The 21,717-nt window shown below is 45.4% G+C and overlaps 1 protein-coding gene across 2 annotated transcripts; it reads left to right on the top strand.

Annotated features, from left to right (window-relative positions):
* Positions 1 to 13,716: 13,716 nt before the first annotated feature.
* LOC127308605 (65-kDa microtubule-associated protein 3) lies at positions 13,717 to 16,600 on the top strand. Of its 2 annotated transcripts, none has more exons than XM_051339468.2 (6): positions 13,717 to 14,554; positions 14,633 to 15,316; positions 15,519 to 15,606; positions 15,731 to 15,804; positions 15,936 to 16,010; positions 16,230 to 16,600. In XM_051339468.2, exons 1-6 carry the CDS (start codon positions 14,063 to 14,065, stop codon positions 16,461 to 16,463), a joined length of 1,647 nt encoding a protein of 548 aa, XP_051195428.1. In that variant the 5' UTR covers positions 13,717 to 14,062; the 3' UTR covers positions 16,464 to 16,600. The 2 variants fall into 2 exon arrangements, with proteins under 2 accessions (XP_051195428.1, XP_051195430.1); XM_051339470.2 differs by having other exon boundaries at positions 15,731 to 15,794; positions 16,230 to 16,407.
* The last annotated feature ends 5,117 nt before the right edge of the window (positions 16,601 to 21,717 follow it).

Raw genomic sequence — 21,717 nt, 5'->3', positions numbered from 1 at the left:
CGAAAAAACTTGAACCAGCTTTCTCTCACTCGCGTTTTTGCTCAAGAGCTCAGGATTTTTCGATCTCTTTGCTCAGCCCAGATTTCTGTCTGAAATTTGGCACATTTGCTCTCCGGTATGTGACTCCTCCGATTATCCAAGTAGAATTTTGTTTGGTTGAGTATATCTTGAATATTTTGCTGCTGTAGGTAACATGTTTAGTGAGCTTGCATGCTTGTTCTAAGTTGTATAAACTAGTTTTGATGCATGATTAGTACTCTAGCAAGTTCCTATAGTAGTTCCCATTGATTATATGTCACCAAATCAAATTTTATATTGTTTGTTGAAAATTTCAGAAAATGGAGTGGAATAGATATCAACTTAACCAACAAGAATTGGAGGTCCAACAAGTCATGAGAGTGAACCGTGAAGAGGGAGTATACCCCTCTTACTACCCGTGCGCGGATTTCATGAGAAGCGCAGGAATATTGGAAGATGTTCAGAGTCTAATTTCTCGTGCAGGGCTGAGTGATTTTGTTGAAGGAGAACCAAGCCAATATGCAAAATTAACTATGTCTGTTGTGCAGGACTTTAATTTCAATTGGTCGCAATCTAACCCCACGGTTCAGTATAAAATTTATAATAAAGCTGTCAACTTGCCATTCAGTGATTTTTGTGCAGCAATTAGAGTACCGCAATGGGGATCATGCGAGAAGATAAGGGGATCGCCGCGAGAACTCTTAAGCCTCTTCGAGATGATTTGCTATGGAAGGAGTTTCTCAGAGGATAGTGGTAAAATCACTAGCATTCAGCTCCCAGCTATCCGCTACTTTGCCTATTTCATTACTAAATGCGTTCTTGCTAGAAAGATTGGTGGTAAACTATCTATCCCGGATTTAGCTTTTCTAGCTGCGGCACTGCAAGGTAGTAGGACTTATAATTTGGGGGCATTGATAGCTTATAGACTTGCTACTAACCGTGAGAAAGGTGGAATTTGTGGACGTCTCATCGCCTCTCGTTTACTAGCTTTGCATAATGTAGAACCTCATCATCTTGACATTCCACTTTCCATAGAAAAACTTGACATAGTCTCTATGATTAGACATGAATTTGTTTCTGATTCGTCTAACTTGGGTAACCTGTTTTAAAAGATGACATTTTATAAGAAAGTCTGGAGAATAACTAAGAAAACTGAGAAACTAGTAAGATTGCCTGCGCCTGTTCTGTTTAACCTTGATTCCAGGGAAGATTGGTCGGTCACAGAAGGTGCACTGACTGCACACATAGAGGGAGGAGGCCATCATGCAAGAGACAACACGGAGGAGGCCGAGGAACACCTCGACTCATCATCCGATGCAGCAAGTTCCTCGCATCAACATGTTGGATATGTGGAGCCTCCACGCTTTTCTTCTGCACAGGAACCTTACTATGACTATGCCATGCATTATCCACCGGCGAGGAACAGCGACCCGCGCTGGGGTTGAACTCCACTTAGGCCAAAAGCCTAAGCTTGGGGGGAGGTATACCGGCATCACTCATTCTTTGCATATTATGGTTGCTGGATACTTGTATATACTTGTTTTGTTTGTTTGAGTGGTTTTCTAATGAGAGGAAGATGATATCTGGGGAAGTGCTGCCTGAAAACAGATTCTGGACTGTTACCGTAAAAATTCTCAAAAATAGCCAGAACAGTATTTTTCGAAGCCAATTTTTGTGCATGTTCCCCAGGTTGTTATCTAACTTTCATTAGTTGAACACTTTTCGATTTGAGCAGTGGAAGAATTTATTAAAAATCGAGTACTGTACTGCTGTCAAGATTGACGAATTTCTGCTGCTTTGTGTTTATGTGAGTTTTCTAGTTTGCCATTTCTTGTTTTTGCTTTGTTTCTTTCCCAAAACACAAAAAGACCAAAAATATTTCTGTTGTTTCTCTTCATAATTTGTTTGCTTTGGTTTCTTGCATTTGTTTCGCTTTATTTGCTATTGCTAGTTTGCTATAAGAAAACCCAAAAAGATTTTGCTTTGTTTGCTTGTTTCCTTTTGTTCTTGTTCCCAATTCGAAAACACCAAAAATATTTGCTCTTCTTCTTTGGTTTGATAAGTTCATCATGAGTTCAATGGTCTTCGGTGGCTGGAGCGTGGTTTTCATTTTATATTATCCAAGCTACACAAGTGAAAGGCAATAATGACGATCTACGACAATTGGATTGTGGTGAGAGGCTGGTATGAACTCTATTTGTTTTCATTTTTGTACATATACTCATCCATGTGAGCATGCTTAGTTGGTTCATGTGAGGTATATGTTATTTGAGAAAGTCTAGTAGTTCATGATCTCTCATGTTTAGCTCCAATTTATTAATATGAGTAGCATGTCATGGATGTTTGCTTGCATTGTTTTATTCATAAGTAAGTATGGCATTGTGGTATCCTCCTCTGAATAATTCATTTATATCGACTTGGCACATGCTCACGCATGCATATGACTGAACCAAAGTCAATTAAGCCTCGATGATTTATATTGCTTCAGAGTTCTTGTATCACTTTTATGCCTCCGTTAATTTATTTTGCCGCAAGCATGATTATGACAGTTACTGCTCTCTTGATTTGTCGCTCCCCAATCTTTTGCTAGCCTTCACTTGTACTGAGCGGGAACGCTGCTCGTGCTTCCAAACACCTGAAAACCAAGTTGTTCCAAAGTGTCCACCATAAATACCTATGCATGGCATTTCAAACCATTCCAAGTAAATTCTCATGCGCTACCTTTAAAACCTTCAAAATGCTTCTCAATTTGTGTTTATGTTTCATAGCTCATGAGGAAGTATGTGGTGTTTAGCTTTCAACCTTGTCATTTACTTTTGACGGACTCTCAAATGGACTAGTGGCACACCCGCTTATCCAACAATTTTGCAAAAAGAGCTGGCAATGGGATTCCCAGTCCCAAATTAATTAACTTAAATAGACACTCCTCCATGGTATGTGATTGTTGGACGGCACCCGAAGGATTCGGTTAGCCATGGCTTGTGTAAGCAAAGGTTGGGGGGAGTGTCATCATAATAAAACTAAAATAAAAAGGCACTCCTTCATGGTATGAGATTGTTGGCAGGCACCCGAGGATTCGGTTAGCCATGGTTTGTGTAAGAAAGGTTGGAAGGAGTGCCACATAAACATGCAAATAATTCATGGGAGCCGCTCTTGGGAGTCCGGTTGGCGAGGTAGTTAGTGTACCCATTACCATTCGTTGACAACAACAAACACCTCTCAAAATAACTTTACTCCTGATTTCAAAAATGAAAAGCTCTAGCGCATGTTAATCCCTGCTTCCCTCTGCGAAGGGTCAATCTTTTACTTTTATGTTGTGTCTCCATTATTTCTTCGAGCACTATCTTGAGAGCGCAACTGTCATTCTTAGTATAATATGCTTGTCTCAAAATATGATTGATTGTGGTATAACTTTGATGCTTTTATCTTTGACAATCACTACTTCTAGTCTTTCTATGAACTCCAGAGGTGCCTGGGCATTTATGTTTTGCCGATCAAATACGGGCAAGCGAGATACCACTTTATCATACTCTCTTATGAACATTGCAATCCTGCTTATATACATGATTCATGATGCTTATTATTAATTGTTGGTACCTCTTCATGATTGACATAGCTGTTAGATGATCTTATTTGCATGTATCTTATTATGAACTGCTTAAGTATTAGCCATATCATGAGAATATATACATCATATGAGCAAATGTGTTCGTGAAAGTTCTTTTATCGCTCAGTTGTTAACTGAATTGCTTGAGGACAAGTAATAAGCTAAGCTTGGGGGGAGTTGATACGTCCAAAACGTATCTACTTTCCCGAACACTTTTGCTATTGTTTTGCCTCTAATTTGTGTATTTTGGATGCAACTAACACGGACTAACGTTGTTTTCAGCAGAACTGTTCTGGTGTCTCGTTTTTGTGCAGAAATCCAACTTTCGGGAAAATCCTCGGAATTTATGCAGAAGGCCCTATTTTCTCAGAATACTGACGGAGCCAGAAGGACAAGTAAGGTGGAGGCCCGAGGGCCCCACACCATAAGGCGGCGCGGCCCAGGGGGGCCCGCGCGGCCATGTGGTGTGGCCCCCTCGGCCGGCCTCCGATGCCCTCCTTCGGACTATATATTGCCTTCGACCTAAAAACGCACGAAAGAGAAGTCGAAGTCGCCAGAAAGCCTCCAGAACGCCGCCACATCGCGAAACTCCGTCTCGGGAGCCAGAAGTCTCCGTTCTGGCACTCCGCCGGGACGGGGAATTGGAGGAGATCATCGCCATCATCACCGCCGACGCCTCTCCATCAACCAGCCATGCTTCCCCCATCCATGTGTGAGTAATTCCCCCGCTGTAGGCCGAAGGGGATGGTAGGGATTGGATGAGAGTGGTCATGTAATAGCATAAGATTGTTAGGGCATAGTGCCTAGTGTCCGTAATTGGTACTTTGATGATATTGTTGCAACTTGTTATGCTTAATGCTTGTCACTAGGGCCCGAGTGCCATGATCTCAGATCTGAACATGTTATTGTTTCTTCATGATATTCATTGTTTTATGATCTTACCTGCAAGTTGTATACACATGTCGCTGTCCGGAACCAATGGCCCCGAAGTGACAGAAATCGGGACAACCGGAGGGGATGGTAGTGATGTGAGGATCACATGTGTTCACGGAGTGTTAATGCTTTGCTCCGGTACTCTATTAAAAGGAGTACCTTAATATCCAGTAGATTCCCTTGAGGCCCGGCTGCCACCGGCTGGTAGGACAAAAGATGTTGTGCAAGTTTCTCATTGCGAGCACGTACGACTATAATTGGAACACATGCATATTGATTGCTTTGTACTTGGACACCGTTTTATTATTATCTGCAAATGCCCTGCTATGATTGTTACATGAGTTTCTCTCATCCATGCAACGCCCGTCATCCGTCCCCGTGCCTACAGTATTTTAATCCTGCTGTTTACTATAATCACTACTGCTGTCTTTGTTACTCTGCTGTTATTTCACTCGCTATCGCTATAAAACTGTTACTACTGATAAACTCTTGCGAGCAAGTCTGTTTCCAGGTGCAGCTGAATTGACAACTCCGCTGTTAAGGCTTCCAAGTGTTCTTTGTCTCCCCTTGTGTCGAATCAATAAATTGGGTTATACTACCCGCGAAGACTGCTGCGATCCCCTATACTTGTGGGTCATCACCCACACATGCCCTCTAGCAATTTATTGCATATCAATTCCTCAAAGAGCTCTTATGTGCAATATTGATGAAATTACGAAATAAATCCATATTTATGTTACTTGTTGCCTTTCTCAAAACATTCCAACTAGCTCTGTTTCCCTTATTGTTAGTTGTGATGTTTTTGAGGTTTAACTTGGTTGAAGTTCATTCATATACCATAAGTGAAAATTGGAGCCATAGGCTATATATGCTTCTTAAGCAAACATCCTTTGGTATATTTTATGACTTCATCTTGGATATCTTGTCTTATCTATTTTGTTAACCTCTTCTGTGTGCGTGTTTCTTTATGGATCACTTTGTCCACTTTAGAAACTCATATACATAAGAGCGTTAATCCATCATCTTGATATCCTTGTTCTTTGCCGACCATCTTTTACCCCTTTTGTTTTTAGTGGGTTGGTAAAGAAAATTTATGAGTGCTTGGTTTATTTATTTTCTTCATGCACTCATATCTCGTAATTGTTGGACTAAAGTTGTTCTTGATAAGCATACTCTCTTTATCTTAGTTGTGTTCTAAATGATATATAGGGAGTGAGGATTCCATGTTTGTGCATATTGTATTCAAATGCAAACATTATAAATTGTGCACGAACCTTGGGGAGCTTTCTTATTTTTAGAAGCACTATATCTCTCTTATCATGATATCTTTGTTTGTCCAATTGGATCTTTGATTGCTTGCTTTACTTGTTGAAGCTCATTTCACCATGTTATCTTTTTGCAATCTTTGATCCTCAATATAGTTTGTCTTCCTTCAAGTATTCATCATTGGATATGTGCACTTGATTCCACTCAAATTATGAGAAGTGCACACTTTGGGGAGGAACTCACATTATATTGGCCTTCTAAATTTTTCACCCATTTTGACAATCGATGCCAATGGGGGAGAAGTTTAGAGGGTTTAAGGGAATGGTTTTATACTTAAGTTTGGTTTGTGCTTAAGTGTTTTGCCTCTCATGCATTCCATATTTATATGTCTTGCATGGTTGTATATATATAGTGGAAACTATCCCAAAGGTTAATCTTGACAATGTATGCAATGAATTCATGTTCATCACACGTGCATACATTGTGGGGGAGTTTTCTCTATATATATTGGTTCTACTCACATCCATTGCATTTGTTGTAGTTGTGTGAGTAGAGCCGGTTTTGATATGGGCTAGTAGCTTTGTGTTACTTGACCATATCAAACACAACCTCTTGTATACAACTTATTTTCGGATAAGTTGCGTACTTGTCACCAATACTCATTATATAAACCCTCTTATTGTGGTTGTCATCAATTACCAAAATGGGGGAGATTGTAAGGGTACATTGCCCCTATGTGTGGTTTTGGTAATTAATGACAACCCCTATGGACTAATGTTTTCATTGAGTTTATATGAAGGAATATTCCATAGGTACTACTTGCTCTCCATGTGTTGGATTCAAGTATGGATGCCATGAAGATAAAGGTATACCTTGTGTATTGGCATCAAGATCATCGGTATGAAGATATATATGTGATATGATCAAGAAGAAGAAACGAAGATGGAGTTCTTATGTGGAACTCAATATTAGCCATGCTCTATCTTATGTGAGTATGAGAAGATACAAGGTTGAGTTGGGCAAGTTCAAGATGAGCATCTCAAGTGAATCACATGCTTGAAGCTTGCCATCCATTTGGTGATAATGGACTAGTGAAGATGTGCATCAATGGAGCTTTCCCATCATAGTGTATGGGGGAGAATTTGTGAGTCTTCACGAAGCAACATTGGTCAAGTGAGGCATTCCGGCTTGAGTGAAGCTTGAAGAGTTATCATCAAGATCAAGCGGGATGCGCAAGGCAAAGGTATGGCCTTGCTAGGTTTTCCTTTTACCGGTCTCAAGGTGGATGTTGGGAGACCGGATTATAGGATAGATAGCCGCACTATTAAGAGGGGCTTTCGGTTGAGTAACTTGATCACATCGTCTTAGAGAGCTCAATCCTTTGCATACTTTGCATATCCTTATTGCTTCTTGGTGTTTCTCTATGTGAGGTTCTTGAGCTTGTTGCTAGCTTTACAACAAGCCCAAGTTCATCAAAAACGGAGTTCGCATGCATCTTCTATTGCGTTTTCGAGGTTGGGTGATTTTACCGGTTATTCATGATATAAGGTTCTACCCTTTTATATTCATGATAAAATCCCCTCCTACAGTTTCTTGAGTTTGCACTTTCTATTGGATAGCATTTGTTGTTATCTTTCCAACGAAATTAGTTTCATGTCAATCGGAGTTCGGGAGCAATAGTTATTAAAGAAAAGGTAAAAGAAGAAAAAGAAAAAGAAAAGAAAAAAGGGGGAAGGCTGCCGGTTGCCGCCCGGCCTGCCGGGCCGCACGCCGACCCACCCGGTCCGCACCGGGCGGCCACCGGCCCACGCACCGGCCAGCCCAGCTGCCCCTCCGGTCCAAACGGGTTTTAACCGAGCCGCCTCTCCATCCGGAGGCCCACGCGGTCTGCGCCCCGACGCGCCCGCGCGGCCTGCCCTCCGCGCCGCCCGTGCGCCGCTGGCCGCCGCCCACGCGGCCTGGGCCGCCCCCCCGCGCACCTGAGGCTTTCCCGCCGCCCAGCGCGCCACCTGCCGCGCCCGGTTGCTGGGCCGGTCGGACCAGGCTGCCGACCGGGCTCCTCAGCGCCCAGGCCGGTCGGCCGGCCTGGCAACCGGCTGGGCACTTTTTCAGCTCGTTTTTTATCCGATTTTCACCCGGTTTTCTCCCCAACGGTTATTTTTCTCCTTAGACTATAAATAACCCTTCTTCCACCTTGAGCAACAACTCTCTTCCCCTTTCTCTCACCTTCATTGTTGCATTTGAAGAAGTTGCTCTCTCCCTTGATTCCTCCAACCATTCTTGCTCATACTTGAGGATTTGAGAGAGGAGATCTAGATCTACACTTCCACCAAACCATTTCTTCTCTAAGTGAGGGAATCTCTTGGGATCTAGATCTTGGAGTCTTTGGTTGACTTTCCCCCTTGTTCTTCCTCTCCAATCTCATCCTAGCATTCGTTGCTTTGGTGGGATTTGTGTGTGAAGGACTTGAACACCTCCGGTGTTCTTGCTTTGCATCATTGCATAGTGTTGAGCTCTCCACCACGATTTGTTCGAGTGAGAGACCGTGAGCTTGTTACTCTTGGAGGGTGACCTCCTAGTTGGCTTGGTTGGTGTCCCGGTGATCTCTTCGTGGAAGATTGTGAAGGGGCCCGGGCTTCTCCTTCGTGGAGCTTGTGAAGTGGTTGTGGAGCTTGCCATCTCCGGAGCGGAGGAAAAGCTAACCATAAGGAAAGGGCCATTATCCTTTGTGGGTGTGGTTCGGAGAATAGGGTGAGCCTTCGTGGCGCGGGGAATCCTTCGTGGGACCTCCACTCCTCCAAACGTGACGTACCTAGTTGCAAAGCAAGGGAACACGGGAATACATCCTCGTCTCCGCGTGCCTCGGTTATTTCTATACCCAAGCTCTCTTTCCTTGTGATAGCCATCGTGCTTGAAGTACATATATCTTGCTATCACTTGTGCTACATATATCTTGTGCCTACCTTTCTTAGCTCTAGTTGCTATTGTTACACTTAGTTGAGCTTAGCATATTTAGGGTTTGTGCTTGTAAACTAAACAATAGTTTAATTCCGCATTCTTACAAGACAAATCCGCAAGAGTTTGTAATTGCCTATTCACCCCCCCTCTAGGCGACATCTCGATCTTTCATCTATGTATCAATTAGTCTATGTTCATCCCTAGATGCATTCATTTATTTGTATTGCACTTATTAACGAATAATTTTTTCTTTTAGCCTTCTGGATCATCGAGCAAGTCTGTTAGAACAAAACGAGGCCCGACGCGGGTGCTAAAGGGCGAGGGCAGGTTAGCCCTCACGGCATTCAAGGATAATGGTGAACCAGAGCATCCCAAGGAGTTTTGCCGCAAATTTACAAGTCAAGCCGGAGTTATTGTTAGGGACCATGTACCGATCAGCATTCAAGAGTGGCATAAGCCGAAGAACGCGGAGAGTGGTGCTAGTTATGTCAACGACACGATGAAAATTTTTCTTTGGACACGCTACTGACAAAGTTCAGCCTACCGGAAGACATGACGGAAGGCCAGAAGAATAAAGTCAAGGAATGGACATTGAAGAAGATGGCCATACAATTCCAGACCTGGAAGAAAAATTTATGGGACAAATATAAGAATGAAGATCCAATATTCGATGATAATCTAGTGAAGATAAAAGATCACTGGCCCGCATTTAAGGAGTATAAGCAATCGTCTACTTTTTTGTCCCGATCGAAGAAAAATACCAAAAATGCTTCAAAGAAGAAATTTCCGCATCATTTGGGGTCAGGTGGCTACAAGAGTGCCATTCCGAAGTGGACAGCGTTTGAGAATAAACTGATGAATGCAGGAATCACTCCACAGACATGGGACTGGCCCGAACGGTCCAAGTTCTGGTTGTTCGCTCATGGGGCAGGGTTGGACCCAAAGACAGGGCTGATCATTGCGAAGGGAAAATGGAAGGAAAAAATTGAGGCAATTGTACCGAAGCTTGTAGATGCAATTGAAAATGTCAGAAAGGGAGAGTACATTCCCGATCGAGAGAATGACGAGCTGACACTCGCTCTGGGGAACCCTGAACACGTTGGACGGGTACGAGCTCGCCCAGGTCTCACCATGAAGGAAGCGTGGCCGGACAGCGCTGACACTTATAGAAGCCGTTCGCGAAAGAAGAAGAAGGACGCCGACATTGTAACGGAATTGTTAACTAGGGTGGAGGCTCTTGAGAGAAATTAGAGGGCACCTGATCAGCCGCTGTTTCTACAGGATCCACAAGCCGATGCTGCCCCATCTCAGCGAAGAAGCAGTGTCGGTTCCTCGCATCTTGACGGATGTGGAAGAAGCTACCCCGTGGATTATGTCACGGAGAAGACAGATTGCGAGCATAAGCGGACATAGAAATTTTTGAAGCCTGGGCAAATAGGCTTAGTGTGCCAATTTTGTATCAAATACACGTAAAATACGGATAAAAATAAGCCTGTCGGCCGGCCGGAAGCCTGGGCGGCCGCCCGGGCTGGAGGGATGCTAGATCCGCCTATGATTGCGAGCTACATATGTTATTCAGGACCGCGTCCATTAAGGTGGCGGTCGGCTATGTGTACCCAAGTGAAGATGGAGCAATGCACCATCATATGCCCATTCCACCTGGCTGTGTTCGTGTCGGGGTGGATGAAGTTGTTCCGGGTTTTGAAACAGTGGAGCTTGATATTCCTAGAGGTGAAGATGAGAGGACACTGGCCGATGTCAAGCACGGTTTCACCCTATGGCCGAAGAAGTACGTCGTCCTTTTGCAAAGGCCACCGACTCCTACACATGAGCAGCAAATGCCATCGACTCCTCCTAGTGGCAGTCCTGGTGAGCAGCCAAGTCCACACCTACCTGAGAGGGACCCCAGCGTGAGTCCACCATCTCGAGATCCTCCGCTTAAGACAGCGTCCGTTAAGCGGAACGGTACGCCGCCTAGGAAGAAAGCTAGAAAGGAGAAACAACTGCCGCCTACTGAGAAGTTACCTTGGGAAAAAACTCCCGAGGAAAACGCGGAGGCCGTTCAGGCCGAGTTGAAAAAAAAATTGCACCAAAAGTGCCAGAGATACCTTTCGAGAAGACACTAGATCCGGTGAAAGTTGTGCGTACCATTGAGAATCTATATGACCCTGTACCATCGCCGCCATCTGACTATGCGCGTTCTATTGAAAGGTCGTATGACAAGATGATCGAGGCGACAAAACCCGTTCAATCGGGTATCAGGGAGATAAAAGGGATACACCAAGTCTACCAGCTCGGACAACAACCCGTTCAATCGGTCGCCCCTCTCAAGGTGTTTGACGGGAAGACCGTTCAAAGTTCTCGACAAGACACAACTGATTACGCCTTCGCTGAACGAGCATATCAATTTGTTCAAGGGAAAGATTTGGTCGAGAATCTCAGGAAGGTACCAACATGTATGCGTAACTTGCATCCGTGGTACCTTAATGCCTCAAAGGAAGGGATCGAGACTATCATGGTGCGAGTTAGGGAAGAGCACTACTTCCAGAGTATCTTGTGTGAACGTTGACTTGGCGAACTCTTTCGCTTATACAATCTCCGGGCCCTCGACAAATCAATCATCAGTTGCTATTGTCTGTAAGTGATTTATTTATTTAATTTGAGAAGTCTTTAGCTCAGCTCGTTCATTGTCTGCAGATTATAATCTTTTGTGCGCTATATTATGCAGATCGAAGATGCTCGAATGCAAAAGGGACGAAATCACAAACATTGGGTTCATTGACCCGCACACAATGCATGTTAAAACCATAGAAGATCCCCTCTATAACAAGGATACACCGGAGACTTTGCTAAGGTTTTTGAAGCGACAACGTGACAAAAAGCTAATAATTTGGCCTTACAACTTCGAGTGAGTCTTACTGTCTTATAACACATTATATTTTGCTCACCGTATGTCAAAATTTTAACTAATGACTTATATATATGACACTACATATTGAAACGTGCGTAGGTTTCACTTTATTCTTCTCGTCATCAATATGGAAATTGGAGAAGTTGAAGTCTTTGACTCACTAAGCAAAAAATCGGAACTATACGTGTCTTGTTATTTAATGCTCATAAGGTAATTTTAATTCTTATCGGTTTGTTTCGTTAATTTCCTGCTATGAACTAATTGATGACTCTTTTATGCATTTTGTTTTGTCGAGCAGCGTATGGCAAACTTTCATCAAGAAAGATAAGTCCCATGAATGGACACCGAAGCTGCGATGGCGTGCGAAAGTAAGTAGTACTACCTAGGTCCACACACCTTTAATTATCATACTTGACTATTGTTTGATTGAATTATATTCTTGTAAAGAAATGCCCGCAACAACCACAAGGGACCGATCTCTGTGGATTCTTCGTTTGCGAGTACATCCGCAGAATTGTCAGCGAGAGAACGAATAATGAAAGAAATAAAGAGGTACAAAAACAATTTTCACAAATTTGTTTTCTTATCATAAGTTGTGCTGAGTTTCAGTAATAGTTGTTTCATGTATTCATTTGTATCTTATTCTTTTATAGTTGGCAAGAAAGCGGAACAAGCTCTCAATCGATGACCGCTTCATAGCAATAGGCGAGGAATTGGCGGGATTTTTCCTTCGGGACGTCATACCACCATTCGCAGAGTACCACTATGAATGAAGATGTACATGTTACATATATAGTTGACTCGAAGAGTACGACTATGCTACATGTAATAGACATATGTAGAGTACGCCTCGGAGAGTACCACTATGCATGAAGATCGATCTTCATGCATAGTGCTACTTAATTTGCGATCTTATGCAATTACATGTGTGTTATATTATATGCACCAACTTGCTATGCATCATCTCGATCTTCATGTACTACCTAAACCCAAACGCGTTTCTGATGCATCGACGCGATATGAAACAAACCGATATCCCTAAACCCCTCCAAAAACCCTAAAAATTCAATTCTCTGCCGCGACAGAGATTTGGGCAAATTCTCTGCCGCGGGTGGGAACTTTGGTACCGGTTCGTATTACCAACCGGTACCAAAGCTCCTTGGCCCTGAGCTCTCCTGGTGGCCCACGTGGAGGCCCCTTTTATACCGGTTCGTAAGCAACCGGTACGAAAGGGGGGGGGGCCTTTAGTGCCGGATAATTTATACCGGTTGCTCAACCGGTACAAATGCCCCTCTGGAACCGGTATAGATGAGCGTTTTTCTACCAGTGCTATAACAGCTCATCCTGTGTCATTGGTGTATGAGGTTGACTTAACTTTGCATAACTAGCTGGGGCGTTCGGGCCATCTCCGACCATAGTTTTCCTAAAGCAATTGAACATACCCTAAGGGCTCCTTGTATTGGTTCATACGATAGAAAAAAAACATAGGAATAGGAGATTTGAATTCTATAAGAATGAATTATCTTTGATTGTAGCAAAAAAGATTTTCCACGAGGTAAAATATAATTCTTTTTCTATAGAATTTGCACTACAAGATTCTTATAAAAAAAATAGTATATGTGGGATATGTTTCTATGAATCTAACAACTTATGTAGAAAAAATTTCATAGCATTTATCCTACACAATTCACATGCAAACCATAAGAATCAAAGGAGCCTAATTCAACACCGTGGAGGATGACTTTAAGAAAAAAAAAAAGGGGGAGGGGGGGGGGGGGGGTTGTTAACGTTTTGAATGTAACCTTTGGCTAAACTTTTTCAGTTCTTGCACAGTTAAATAAATTATCAAATTTGCTTTTAGTTGTTAGATGGATTTCTTCTTGGATCCTTCGGTTCAGTTCAGACTGAGGGCACGTGGGACCCACCATGAATGAGTGGGTGAGCGCCACGTGTGAGGGAGCATCTCCTCCAATCGCACCAACTCATCGATCCATCGCCCGCGCTTTTCTCTCTCGTCCCGCATCGACCGACGCGCTCGCCCAGCCCGGCCCCTCCCGATCGCCCGGATCCCTGACGCCGCCGTCGGCGTCGCCCGGCGCCACGTACGTGTACAACGAGGTTCGGCAAAACCGCCGCCCTCGCCGTCGCCGTCCTCATGCACGTGACGTCGCCGCGCGCGTCCTTGGGCTCGACGTTACGCACGCACCGGCACCGATCGGAGGAATCATGAGGCTGGCCATGGCCATCACCATGCCCGCCCAAAGTCCGGCTGCGTGGTCTCCCTGAAGCCGCGCGCAGGCCGTCTCCGTCCCGTGGATTCTTCATAGTTTCATACCCATACAGCCATACTTACGTTCCAGACGAGATCGATGGAGCCCCGGCGCGACGCGGTGCTGCGGGAGCTCGGGGAGGCGTGGGACGAGGTCGAGGAGGCGGAGGAGGACCGGCGGGCGGCGCTGCGGGCGCTGGAGGACGACTGCCTCGCCCTGTACGGGGCCAAGGTCGCGCAGGTCAGGCACCACGCCGCGCGCCTACGAGCGGAGGCCGATGCCGCCCGGGCCGAGCTCGACGCCCTCCGCGCCGCCATCGGCCACGACGACCCGCGGGACACCGTTCGGAGCAGCGGCTCCAGGAGGAGCCTTAGGGAGCAGCTGCGCGTGGTCGCGTCGGAGCTGGAGGACATGAGGCGGCGCAGGGACGAGAGGCGGCGGGAGCTCGCGGACGTGACGGTGCTCATTGACCGGCTCAAGCAGGAGATGAGGCCAACCGAACCGCTGCACGTTGACGCCGACGGTAACGACCTCACCATGAAGAGGCTCCAGGATCTCAGAGCGCAACTGAGGCACCTCCAATCAGAGAAGGTCCGTTCAGATCAATCTACAACATTGCTAATGTGCAAGAGCGACGAAGGCGATCAATCTGTTCTTTGTTTTTGGCAGGAGAATCGAATCAAGAAAATGGCTGAGCTCAGGGACTCCCTACACGCGTCCTCCTCGGTTCTCGGCATGGAACCGGCAGAAACCACCACCAGTTTGCAAGAAGCTGGCGCCGGTGGCGACATCAGCGACGGCGCGCTCGCGAAGCTGGAGTCGGAGTCCGAGAGGCTGCGAGAGACCAAGCGTGGCAGGATGCAGAGGCTGCAGGACCTGGTGGTGGCGATGCTGGAGTTGTGGAGCCTGATGGACACGCCGGCGGAGGAGCAGAGCCGGTTCCAGGGCGTGGCCTGCAACGTGGCCGCCTCCGAGGACGAGATCACGGAGCCGGGCGCGCTCTCGGCGGAGGCCATCGGCGAGGTCGAGGCAGAGGTGGCGCGGCTGGAGGGGCTCAAGGGGCGCCGGATGAAGGACCTGCTGGCTAGGAAGCGCGGCGAGCTCAGGGAGATCCAGCGCCGCGCGCGCATCGTGTCTGCGGTCGCGGCGGCGGAGGAGGACCACGGCGAGGAGATGCTCGTGCTGGACGACGACGGGGAAGGCGTGGCGGAGAGGACATTGGTGCTGGCGCGGCTGGACACGCAGATCTCGGAGGCCAGGGACGAGGAGATCAGCCGGAAGGACGTGCTGGAGAGGATGGAGAGGTGGCAGGCCGCCCTCGAGGAGGAAACCTGGCTCGAGGAGTACAGCAGGGTGAGATTGAGATCTACTCTCTGGTACATTTGCATGAAATTTCACATGAATTCTACAGAAGTTTCACCAAGATTTTACAGAAACTTCACAAAAAAAATCTGATTTAACTCTTGCAGGAATCAAGAGTATTTTCTTCAAATCAAAGATAGGCCATCTTTTTTTTTCTGTGTCTTATTCTGAATTTCTCTGTGTTCTATTTCAGAACGAGAACAGATACAATGTTGGCAAAGGAACCCACCTCGTGCTAAAGCGCGCCGAGAAGGCACGCGCCATAGTCAGTAAGATGCCAGGTGAATACAGGATCATCACCTCGTTGTCGATGAGAAACTGTGTTTCTTCTTCCTATACTAGCATGGACAAAGCATTGATGGTGCTATATCACGCGTGATTGTTTGGTTTATCTGCGAGGTGCAGCAATGGCGGAGTCCTTGATGGCGAAGGTGGTGGCATGGGAGAAGGAGAGAGGCGCCAAGTTCGTGTATGATGGTGTATGCATGCATCCATTGCATCAATTTCTATACTTACTTTCTTGTTTTGAAATTTGGCGGGGGGTTGCGTACTTCCGTGTTTTGATATCGTTTTTGAATTCTGAAAATGATAAAGGGTTCTGCATATGCAGGAGGGACTTTTGGACATGCTGCAAGAGTACGACAACACGAGGAAGGAGAAAGAACAAGAGAGGAAGAGACAGAGGGTAGGGTATACTTACACAACCATATCTTAATTATTACACTACATTGTACATATTAATCCTGCAATTGATGTATACGGTACAAAATTGCATATGCATTTTCTTTTTGGAAAATATATGGATTACCCGTGCATATATCTTGAATTTCAAATAATGTTCAGTGAAGTTCACGTGTTCGAAGCAAGCCTCGATAGATTGTTGACGTAGCTATGGTTTTCACAGGACCAAAGGAGGCAGCAGGGGCAAAGCACGGTGGAGTCGCCGGTGGCCAGAGCTCTCCCGAAGAGCATCAAGAACGTGACGAGGACACTATCCATGGGTGGAGGCAAGAAGATGGTTGTGTCATCGTCATCATCAGCATTGTCTTCATCGAGGCCAACCACTCCAAGCTACCTCAAATCTGCGTTATCATCACGTAGGAGCGACGATGGGTTGTCACCAAATTCTTTTGAGTGAGATATTTGGGTGGCTTGTTGTTTGCTAGGAGAAAATTAAGACACTAGATCTCGTGAATTAAGGATGTCGATAAAACTTCTGTATTCTCAAGAAGGAAAGAGAGTGTCGACGTAATGAGAGTTTTATCTCTACTAGAAGGCATATACTTGAAAAGTACATAAGCTCCATACCATATAGAGCAATTGACCCTACTAGATCCAAAATCCGCCCCTCAAAGCGTGGCTACAAGTAAAAACGTTCAACGACAACGGTGGTGGTGCACTTCAATACATACGCGAGGATGACAAAAATCAAAGCAGTCGCTTAATGGGATAAGAAATTGGATCCAAATCATCACCATCATTTAATCTTAACCAAGCATTTGATATTTAGATGGGCGTGATAGATCGGGTTTTTGTTAGCATGTGGTTAGTAGCCAAACAACCATGGGGCAACAGGCACAGTCATGGTGAAAGTTGATACGTCTCAAACGTATCTATAATTTCTTATGTTCCATGCTACTTTATTGATGATACTCACATGTTTTATACATACTTTATGTCATATTTATGCATTTTCCGGCACTAACCTATTGACAAGATGCCGAAGAGCCAGTTGCTGTTTTCTGCTGTTTTTGGTTTCAGAAATCCTACAAAGAAAATATTCTTGGAATTGGACGAAATCAACGTCCAGGGTCTTATTTTGCCACGAAACTTCTAGAAGACCGTAGGAGATACGAAGTGGGGCGACGAGGCGCCGCCACACTACGGCCACGCAGCCCAAGGGGGGCTCGCGCCGCCCTAGCGTGTGGGGCCCCCGTCAGCCCCGACTCTGCCCTTCCGCCTATAAAAAGTCTTCGTCGCGAATATCCCAGTAACGAGAGCCACGATACGGAAAACCTTCCAGAGACGCCGCCGCCGCCAATCCCATCTCGGGGGATTCAGGAGATCGCCTCCGGCACCCTGCCGGAGAGGGGAATCATCTCCCGGAGGACTCTTCATCGCCATGATCGCCTCCGGAGTGATGTGTGAGTAGTTCACCCCTGGACTATGGATCCATAGCAGTAGCTAGATGGTTGTCTTCTCCTCATGTGCTATCATTGTTGGATCTAGTGAGCTGCCTAACATGATCAAGATCATGTATTTGTAATTCTACATGTTGCGTTTGTTGGGATCCGATGAATATGGAATACTATGTTATGTTGATTATCAATCTATCATATATGTGTTGTTTATGATCTTGCATGCTCTCCGTTGCTAGTAGAGGCTCTGGCCAAGTTGATACTTGTAACTCCAAGAGGGAGTATTTATGCTCGATAGTGGGTTCATGCCTCCATTTAATCTGGGACAGTGACAGAAAGTTCTAAGATTGTGGATGTGCTGTTGCCACTTAATGCAATTGTTTGTTGTTTGCAACTTAATACTGGAAGGGGTGCGGATGCTAACCTGAAGGTGGACTTTTTAGGCATAGATGCATGCTGGATAGCGGTCTATGTACTTTGTCGTAATGCCCAATTGAATTTCACACTACTCATCATGATATGTATGTGCATTGTCATGCCCTCTTTATTTGTCAATTGCCCAACTGTAATTTGTTCACCCAACATGCTTTATCTTATTGGAGAGACACCACTAGTGAACTGTGGACCCTGGTCCATTCTTTTACATCAAATACAATCTACTGCAATACTTGTTCTTACTGTTCTTCGCAAACATCATCTTCCACACTACACATCTAATCCTTTGTTACAGCAAGCCGGTAAGATTGACAACCTCACTGTTACGTTGGGGCAAAGTACTTTGATTGTGTTGTGCAGGTTCCACGTTGGCGCCGGAATCCCTGGTGTTGCGCTGCACTACACTCCGCCACCATCAACCTTCACATGCTTCTTGACTCCTACTAGTTCGATAACCTTGTTGGTTTCTTACTGAGGGAAAACTTCGCTGCACGCATCATACCTTCTTCTTGGGGTTCCCAACGGACGTGTGCTTTACGCGTATCAAACGTCATAGGACAAGAGACCGTTTAATTACAAGTCGATAACATAAACATTGTCTCGTTGGCGGCTCATTACTCGTGTATGGTGGAATCTGTTGTCAAGAAGACAACTAGACTGTCGTCTTGTCCTCACGTATGCACGCCTGACACGCGTACAGCACGCGACCGTTGGGAACCCCAAGTGGAAGGTGTGATGCGTACAGCAGTAAGTTTCCCTCAGTTAGAAACCAAGGTTTATCGAACCAGTAGGAGTCAAGAAGCACGTTGAAGGTTGATGGCGGCGAGATGTAGTGCAGCGCAACACCAGGGATTCCGGCGCCAACGTGGAACCTGCACAACACAACCAAACTACTTTGCCCCAACGAAACAGTGAAGTTGTCAATCTCACCGGCTTGCTGTAACAAAGGATTAGATGTATAGTGTGGATGATGATTGTTTGCAGAAAACAGTAGAACAAGTATTGCAGCAGATTGTATTCGATTAAAAGAATGGACCGGGGTCCACAGTTCACTAGAGGTGTCTCTCCCATAAGATAAATAGCATGTTGGGTGAACAAATTACAGTTGGGCAATTGACAAATAAAGAGGGCTGATGTCTACGCCCCCTCCTTTTCCTGTAGACAGTGTTGGGCCTCCAAGAGCAGAGGTTTGTAGAACAGCAGCAAGTTTTCCCTTAAGTGGATCACCCAAGGTTTATCGAACTCAGGGAGGAAGAGGTCAAAGATATCCCTCTCATGCAACCCTGCAACCACAAGGCAAGAAGTCTCTTGTGTCCCCAACACACCTAATAGGTGCACTAGTTCGGCGAAGAGATAGTAAAATACATGTGGTATGAATATATATAAGCAGTAGCAACGCAGCAGTAGTAACGCAGTAAAACAGTAAACAAGCAGCGATAGCAGTATTTAGGAACAAGGCCTAGGGATTAGACTTTCACTAGTGGACACTCTCAACTTTGATCACATACAGAATAGATAAATGCATACTCTACACCCTCTTGTTGGATGATGAACACCACTAACTGTGTAGGATTACACGAACCCTCAATGCCGGAGTTAACAAGCTCCACAATATTCAATGTTCATATTTAAATAACCTTAGAGTGTAAGATAGATCAACACAACTAAACCAAGTACTAACGTAGCATGCACACTGTCACCTTCACGCTACGAAAGGAGGCATAGATCACATCAATACCATCATAGCAATAGTTAACTTCATAATCTACAAGAGATCACAATCATAGCCTACGCCAAGTACTAACACGGATGCACACACTGTCACCATTACACCGTGCAGGAGGAATAAACTACTTTAATAACATCACTAGAGTAGCACATAGATAAATTGTGATACAAAACACATTGCAATCATAAAGAGATATAATTAAGCACTTCACTATGCCATTCATAACAGTGAATAAGTATTCTATGAAATATAGCCTAAGAGACCCACACGGTGCACACACTGTCACCTTTACACACGTGGGACAAGGAGTTTCCGGAGATCACATAAGTAAAATTCACTTAACTAGCATAACGACATCTAGATTACAAGCATCATCATATGAATCTCAATCATGTAAAGCAGCTCATGAGATTATTGTATTGAAGTACATAGGAGAGAGATGAACCACATAGCTACCGGTACAGCCCCGAGCCTCGATGGAGAACTACTCCCTCCTCATGGGAGACAGCAGCGTTGATGGAGATGGCGGTGGTGTCGATGGAGGAGCCTTCCGGGGGCACTTCCCCGTCCCGGCGGCGTGCCGGAATAGAGAGTCATGTCCCCCAGATCTTGGCTTCGCGATGGCGGCGGCTCTGGAAGGTTTCTCGTACCGTGGCTTTTTCGTATCGAGGTTTTAGGTCTGGGACCTTTATATAGGCGAAGAGGCGGCGTCAGAAGGTCGAAGGGGCGACGACACTATAGGGGGGCGCGGGCCCCCCCTTGGCCGCGCCGGCCTAGGGTTTGGTGGGCCTGTGCCCCCTCTCTGGCGGTTCTCGGGTGTTCTGGATGCTTCCGGGCAAAATAGGAACCTGGGCGTTGATTTCGTCCGATTCCGAGAATATTTCTTTACTAGGATTTCTGAAACCAAAAACAGCAGAAAACAGCAACTGGCCCTTCGGCATCTCGTCAATAGGTTAGTTCCAGAAAACGCATAATTATGACATAAAGTATGCATAAAACATGTAGATATCATCAATAATGTGGCATGGAACATAAGAAATTATCGATACGTCGGAGACGTATCAAGGGCATGACCATGCACATACATGATATGATGAGTATAGTGAGATTTAATTGGGCATTACGACAAAGTACATAGACCGCTATCCAGCATGCATCTATGCCTAAAAAGTCCACCTTCAGGTTATCATCCGAACCCCTTCCAGTATTAAGTTGCAAACAACAGACAATTGCATTAAGTATGGTGCGTAATGTAATCAATAACTACATCCTCGGACATAGCATCGATGTTTTATCCCTAGTGGCAACAGCACATCCACAACCTTAGAACTTTCTGTCACTGTCCCAAATTTAATGGAGGCATGAACCCACTATCGAGCATAAATACTCCCTCTTGGAGTTACTAGCAAAAACTTGGCCAGAGCCCCTACTAATAACGGAGAGCATGCAAGATCATGAACAACACATAGATAATAGATTGATAATCAACATAACATAGTATTCTCTATCCATCGGATCCCAACAAACACAACATATAGCATTACAGATAGATGATCTTGATCATGTTAGGCAGCTCACAAGACCCGACAATGAAGCACAATTAGGAGAAGATGACCATCTAGCTACTGCTATGGACCCATAGTCCAGGGGTGAACTACTCACTCATCACTCCGGAGGCGACCATGGCGGTGAAGAGTCCTCCGGGAGATGATTCCCCTCTCCGGCAGGGTGCCGGAGGCGATCTCCTGAATCCCCCGAGATGGGATTGGCGGCGGCGGCGTCTCTGGAAGGTTTTTCGTATCGTGGCTCTCAGTATTGGGGGTTTCGCGACGAAGGCTATAAGTAGGCGGATGAGATAGGTCAGGGGGCCACACGAGGGCCCCACACGACAGGCCGGCGCGGCCAAAAACAGCAGAAAACAGCAACTGGCTCTTCGGCATCTCGTTAATAGGTTAGTGCCGGAAAATGCATAAATATGACATAAAGTATGCATAAAACATGTAGATATCATCAATAATGTGGCATGAAACATAATAAATTATCGATACGTCGGAGACGTATCAACACCTACGATGCAGACAATGTTATCC

This window comes from Lolium perenne, chromosome 6 (genome assembly GCF_019359855.2).
Source record: "Lolium perenne isolate Kyuss_39 chromosome 6, Kyuss_2.0, whole genome shotgun sequence".
NCBI classification, from domain to species: Eukaryota; Viridiplantae; Streptophyta; class Magnoliopsida; order Poales; family Poaceae; genus Lolium; species Lolium perenne.
The sequence above is the reverse complement of the archived record's forward strand: the minus strand, read 5'-3'. Positions and strand labels throughout refer to the sequence as shown.